This window comes from Polypterus senegalus, unplaced genomic scaffold, assembly GCF_016835505.1.
Source record: "Polypterus senegalus isolate Bchr_013 unplaced genomic scaffold, ASM1683550v1 scaffold_2896, whole genome shotgun sequence".
Lineage (NCBI taxonomy): Eukaryota > Metazoa > Chordata > Cladistia > Polypteriformes > Polypteridae > Polypterus > Polypterus senegalus.
The window spans coordinates 358-7,742 of NW_024379627.1; the positions used below are offsets into that span (position 1 = coordinate 358).

Consider the following 7,385-nt stretch of genomic DNA (forward strand, 5'->3'; position numbering starts at 1 on the left):
AAAAGACTCACTATACTATGAATAACGCCATGTCTCAGTGGTTCAATTCATCATATTGTTTCAGAAACACAAGAAAAGAGAGCATGTTTCAAATTTTATGTAATGCGTCTCCTTTCCAAACACAATAAGGAATTCAACATGCCCTTTTATGATGTTCTGTAGCACATTTTTTCCATGATGGAAAACAAAGAGTACTGTATATTACTTTACAAATCATGTCTTGCTCCTCAACCTGCCTCATCCCTTCATGCAATAGTTGTTAGAAAGGCAATGAATGTACAAAGGATATTTCTCACGGATAGCATTAAAAAGACAAACAACAAAATATTAAAACAGCCTCTCCAGGATTATTATCAGAAAAGCAGCTTACATATTTGTTTGATGTGAATTTTCTGATAAGATCATCTCTATTTGCACCGTCTGTTTGTCTTCCAACATCCTCCAGAAATCTGTAATCTAAACAAACAAGATGTTGATCATATTGATTCAGCACTAGCAGACTTTCTGCCTGCTTACAAGTTCATAATTAATGTTGTCTTACCACTTAGAAGGTTCATTTCATTGAATTTTCCAAGAGGAACAAATGCAACTCTGTCACGCATGCCATTGCAGCCCACTTCCAATTTGTGTCTTTTCACACAAGGTAAACTATAAAATGAAACAAAATAAAGGCTAGTGAAGCAATAACAAAAACAACTAGAATTCTTCCCCCAAGGATATGGATATACTGTATATACCAGCAAACATTAACCAAAAGGAAATGAACACAGGGACAGAATCATTAAATTACATCTTAACAGTGTTAAAAGCAACTCTTTAAAGTGTATATATGGAAATAAGAGGATACATAGAAAGTATTAACAGAACACCTCAGATTTGCTGTGGAGAACTGTAAAGACAAAACAGCATTGGAAATAAAGTCTGCTTAAAAAAGAGAAAAGATTAAAAAGACTTAATAATTTTGACATTAATGCTGCACAAGAAGAAAATACTCTTTTAAACACACATATTAAAAAGAATTGAAAGTTTACAGTGTTATCATTTTTGGAAATACAGCTCATTAAATAATGTCAGCAACAATTTCACAATTTACACACCAAAGACCAGTAATTGAAATGTTAGCCTTATTATTTTTTTTCCTCCTTGCAAGTGCTCCAAAGCAGACCAGCTGTAAACCTTTCTTTTGTAAAATTTCCTGCTTACTATCACACTAAATTAAATCTCATAACTAGTTTTGGCAAGCTTCAATAAAGACACCTTTACACCATGCTGAACAGTCTGAGGCACCATACTATAAAACCACGTGTGCTTATCTAGGCAAGTCGCAGATTGTACTCCATGATACTTCATTATTAGCATGTTTTTGCATAACATGCTGAAACAATGAAGAAAATCTGCCTTATGAAGCCAACTACAAGATAATTTGGCTGTTTTACAAAGAGGAGATATTAGATCTAGTTAAAATTTGTGTTAAAGCATGCACATTACTCCCAGCACTTTATTTAGAAATCAAGCTATACGCATTCACTGACCTCTGTTATTCAGTATATCACTACTGAAAAGAATTCCTTCTGCACACTCAGATCAGTCCACCATTTGTATTTCTTCACAGTTTTACTTAAAAATACTCATACAAGATTTTTATTATTATCGAGCATAACTACACATAGACAGACCAACACTTCTACTTTTTGATATTGTATGCCATTATTTGTCAAAAGGTTTATTGAACACAAAAATCACCTGTTAATTTTTGTTGTTTCTTTTGTAATAGCAAATTGGGTTTGGTTCGTACGTGATATTTTGCATTCTTGTCTTTCCAATAAAGTTTCAGAAGATATTTCTCATCTTGGGCAACATGGTGGCACTGGTTAGCACAGCTGCCTCACCGCTTTTGTTGTCGGTGTGTAGCGTGAGAGTTCACCAATGTCAATGTGGGTTTTATAGATTCCTACTCACATCCTCAAAGATGTACAGACAAGGTAAATAGGCGTTTCCATACTGGCCCTGTGTAGCTGTGGGTGTGTGTGCTTGTAGGCCCTGGATTCACTCCAGAGTCAAGGCACCAGCCCCCTGAGATTCTGAAAGGGATCAAATCCATTTGAGAATGTTATTTATGATCTGACTAGCTACATCACTAGTAAAGGAATCCATTTTCAAATGATATCTTTTGTAACATGTGCACCATCAGTGTTCGTACTAAGCCTTTCTTCAGTATCCTCGCATGTCTCAACCGGTTTTGAGCAGCACTTCCTCTCTTGATCATGTGCTTCTCAGACTCTGTCATCTTGAGGCATGTTGCTCATCTCCTGTCTGCTTTTTGACCACACTAATGGTAGATGGACCCCCCATTATCCACTGCAAAAAACAATTTGTATTCCTGTAAATACTGTGTTTGAAGGGGACTCTCTATGCACTTCCTACACCTTTTCTCAAACTCTGCTGCATGGCGATTCCTATCTCGACTGTGCTTTAATGAGCAACCAAAGCAAAACTGGCCAATCAAGTTGCTTGGAGGGATCAGAGAAAGGGACGGACAGACAAGCTAGATAGATAGAGAGATAGATACTTTATTAATCCCAAGGGGAAATTCACAGAGAAAAAAAAAATGTATCTAGCAGTAGCAGTCTTTATTCCAAAATAGTATATTTAGAATACTGTAATCGATTAAATTTTAAAGTTCAAAATAAAATAGGTTACTTGTGTAAACACACTCAACAATTTCTACTTGCAACATCTGGATGCAGTAAATGGATTCCAATTTTAAAATCAGTAGTTAAAGACGTTCTTTGCAATCGCCTCTATGACTGTCACCATTTCTTTTAGAGAACTCTGCAAGTCTTTGTCGACTATGACAATGCAACCTTATCAATGCAAGACTCCCAGTACTTCCACTCTAAGTATGTGCTGCACCAAACCCATTAGTGGGTCATTTTTTTTTCCTTCTTAAGTGACGATTTTATGACAAACCTTTTTCAACTTTTCACTCTTATGAAAAAAATGAAAAGCAGTTTGAAAATTCAAACATAATTTAAACTAAGAGAGAAAATGCAGTAAGCTATCATTTTCAAATGAAACTGGATATGTAGGAATGAAGAAATCAAACTTGGATACAAGCTCCCATACATAATACCAAAGTAGAGATCTGTATCAAAAGCTACTAAAAATAGCTACAGTAGGAATGCTTATTTAATTTTAATACACAATATGACCAATGAGAATTACTCCTTTGAAAACAAATCACAGGTAGCCAAGCATCATTTCTTGGCATACTGATGTAAAAAAAAACAGACAAAAGGGCTTGTCCTTCCATAGATTAAAGTATCTGCATCATTGATTGCAATTAGCTGTAAAGTTACAGTCAAATGTACATCTAAGCAGTCTTCATGGCCGGGGTGCACAAGACAGCAGCATCTCATACGCTTAGTCTTAAAAATGAACAGGCAGAGTTGTAGAGAATGGAGCATACTTCTGTGGAGACCAACTTCAGCAGGGCTGGGAGAAAGGGAGTGCAGCATCTGTCAGTAAGAAAGTTTTATTGAAGGTTCCTTTTTGGTACAGTTGGTTAATTTATGACAGAAGATTAACTTACTAGAAAAACTTAACTTATGTGAAGCAAAGAAGGCTTGAACCTCTTTTGCTCATTCAGGATTGCTCTCTGACGATTCTGCTTTTTTGTTAGAAGTAAAAAGAGGCAACCAACTTATTAATGTGCATGTAGCCCTTCAGCCTTTATTGTACAGTCATAAATAATGTTGTTGCGCAAGTTTACAGCAAACTTGTGCAACTTTTCAAACGTACTATAGCACAGACAGTGAATGCTTGTAGATTGCTCAGTCCTGTTAGTGCTGCATCTTTACAAAGTTTGCAGACTTTCTTACAATGATCATTCAGGTATTTTTATATATATATATATATATATATATATATACACACACAGAACCATGCACTGAGCAGCCATTCACAATGCTAAGCAAACAAGCATAAAACTCTAAGCAAGACTGTACTTATGTCTTCACGGTCAGTAGACAGTATAGCCTGCACAACACAAGGAAGGTGTAGAACATTGGGCAGGTTACTTTTACCAATGTGTCTAACTTGGATGTAGCAGCAGGTCTATTAAATGGTGGCACTAGAAATGAAATGAGTGTCTAAATATTGTGATCCCACGGGAATCAGCAGCTAATGTTTTTGAGCGATCTTATAGATTTAAAACACGCCGGTGGAACATCGGTCCTCAAATAAAAGGGATTTGAAAGGAGTGAAGTCCACCAATATAATGATAAACTGGATTATGAATTTTGAACACAAAGGCACCATATTCTAGGGTGTTCCAAGCCGCCAATCCTTTCTTATCAGAGAGTACCAGCATTTACGTATTGTCACAGATGGCCTGGGTCCTTATCCGACTGGGACGCCTCTTCACTGTATGGACCGGGGGAGCAAGCCTGGTCAGAACAGTACCTCCCCCAGGACACTAGATGGCAGTCCCGCCTCAGAATCCCGGAGTTGTTCCTGAGCCCGTGTGGGCGATTCTTCAGTCACACCCAGAAACACAGCCGGAAATAGGTCATCAAACACCTGGAGCACTTCCGGGTCGGCTATAAAAGGAGCCAGCAGCCACCACTGGGAGCCAGAGTCAGGAGGAGAGCGACTAAGCTTGCTGGAAGAGGAGTGGTGAAGATGGAGGGTGAAGAAAGGAAAGTATTGAGAGGAGTGTTGTTCTTTGGACTGTGTTGTGGGCTTGTGGGGACGGGAAAGACGTTCCACACAAGTGAAGAAAAAAATAAAAGCACTTTATTTTAGTAGTGTGCCTCCCTGTCTGTCTGTGTCGGGTAAGTGCTGGTATAGAGCCATCTACAGTCACAGTATATATTCATACAGTTTAGGCAAAGGAGCAAGCAGTAGTGCTCCATTTTGGCAGCACATCATTTTGTTTTGCCACTGAAAAAGTACTATTCCATCGTGAGCACATAGGAGATCCACGTTTAAGTGTTCATCCAAGAAACATTAACGTTTGTATGTGGGTGGAAGTTCCGAGGCTTCACAGAGCGTCACGAGACATAGCAACTCACGTTATGTTTTCAGGACTGCCAGCTAACACTGTCCAGAACTTTGTTTTGATTTGGGAGTGTCAGACTTATGTCTGCTATAAATCCCATGAACCTGGTCAATGCAGGTCACCACAAGTGATCCGTGCAATTCTCATAAAATGCAGTACCCCTGGTCACCACATCAAAGTTATAGTAAAATGTCCAAGCTGTGGCCGTTTTAATGCCCGACACGTGGCGTGATTGCCTGTCTGTTGTGTTCGTGTTGGCTATTATGTTGCATGGTGTGTACTGCTCTGCTTTTCTGTCATCCAATGCATGTGGCCGCCTCTGTGGTGGCTGTGAAAAGATGTCAAAGCTTTTTCTGTAAGCAGTGAGGATCCCCACGTTTCCTTGTCGGTGAAGTTGCACAGCCTTATCTGTGCCTGCTCTAAGAAAGAGTCAAAGCAGAATTTCAGGGCGGCCACGCGCTACATGTCGAATATATGTGTCGCACTGCGCATGTCGAGGTACGAGCCATCGACTGACATCAAGATCACTCTTCAAAGGCCAGAGGAGCATGATTTTTTTAAGTAACATACAGACAACCCTATGCACTTTATACACGGAGATATGCATCACAAGCTACTGCAAAAACAGCAGTACAACAATAGAACGTTCGAGTACGGATGTTAACTTAAGGGAGGGGATAATAAGAGAGTATGTATTTTGATTTTTTTTTTAGCTCAGGAACAAAACTAACACTGCATGTTGATACATTTACAAAAGAATAAAGGATGGTAACATAAACCAAAGTAGAAAATATGAAAAGACGTAAGCAGTGACAAAACAAAGTTCAAACTTAATTTGAATATTATAAAGGTTTTAGTACTAGATTGTTCATGAATATAATGAGCAATACATTCTCACCTGCACGAATGTGTAAGGCACCCTGGACACCTATATTTTGCTTCTTCTGATCCACAGGATTCACAGCTATAAATTAAAAGAAAAGTATATCATAAGTAACAGTCAATAAAGAACCAAGGCAATTAGAATAAATGTGGCGTAACATGCACAACTAATATTGCATAGTGGCCACTTTTTAAAACGTTAACGTTGTATATGTCACCAGTAATGTAGTCAACCATGAAACCGAAATTTATGTTTTACTAATGTAACTTTATTACAGATGTGTTAAGGTTGTGCTTGTCAATGTAGAGTTTACGTGTTCTGCACAGGTGGGTGTCCATCATCCAGCAACACCCGAGACTCTAACTGTCATGTCCAGATTGCTCTTTGTGTGTGTGTGTGTGTGTGTGTGTGCGTGTGTGTGTGAGCCTGCTATGGACTAGCACCCACCATTATCTTTGCCAGGGCTACCGGGGTTGTCTCGGACTCTCCCCGATCCTGAACTGGGTTAGACAGGTTATGCATATGTAAGAGACAAAAAACACTCAAAAGTATCCAATTTAAAAACAGTCACAAATCGCTGCGTTTCCAGATAAAATTAAAAGGCAAAACTCCAGGCAATCACTGCATTTTTCAATTAAAATGGTATAACGACAGTAGAAAAAGTGACAGGTTTACAGTTGCACTACAGGTTACGGTCTCCAGCAAATCCAGAATTGAAACTAAACATGTCACATTCACTTTTAAAGAAAGACGAAGAGTTATCCAATAACGTGATCTTTATGACTGCATGTGTTATTTTTAATTAATATTAAGTTTACAATGCAACGGGAGTAAGGAAGTGGGACTATTTTAGCAGAATAGACAGAGCTGTTAGTGATTACATACCTGCCTTACTGATGTTTTCGAACTACTCACCCTGACGAAAGAAGCATCGTGTAAATGTACAAAAACCTTATTGCAAATCACACTCCTATAAAGAAAAAATGTCAAACAACATAGCGTCGGCGAAATACGAAACAAGACATCTACTTACACTATTAACGACACTTTTCTTTTCACTGCTTTAGCTTTTTCCTCAGTAACATTCGATTGATCTGTTAGTTTATCCATTACCACAACTGACTGACTCTTGATAAACTCACGTGGAAGAGCTGCCGCAGTTCGATTTACTCGTGCGTTACGACAGCGCGTGCGCGCGCGCGCGTCCTCGTCACGCGACAATTTACGTCTGAAGCGGCTGCCGCGGATGCTGAGCGTCATGTGTAGAGAGAGGTCGAGAACTGCGCGGCGTTCGGTGAGCTCGTTGTGTACAGTAATTCTAAAAGACCAGTCACCAACACCTCGGTGACAAAGTGTACATGAAAACCATTACGCAGTCACTTTAGCTGAATGTACTGTGCTGTAGCCAATATACTTCTCAGCAAGATACACAAGGAAATT

General features: G+C 38.9%; 1 protein-coding gene across 1 annotated transcript; it reads right to left on the reverse strand.

Moving 5' to 3' along the window:
• Nucleotides 1-318: 318 nt before the first annotated feature.
• On the reverse strand, nt 319-7,120 carry LOC120519944 (box C/D snoRNA protein 1-like; the record flags this gene model as incomplete). The annotated part of the gene is made up of 4 exons (XM_039742677.1): nt 6,979-7,120; nt 5,961-6,026; nt 542-648; nt 319-456 (listed from the first exon to the last, which is right to left on the reverse strand). Coding segments are annotated over exons 1-4 (388 nt in total), but the record flags the coding sequence as incomplete, so codon positions are not given.
• Between the last annotated feature and the right edge of the window lie 265 nt (nt 7,121-7,385).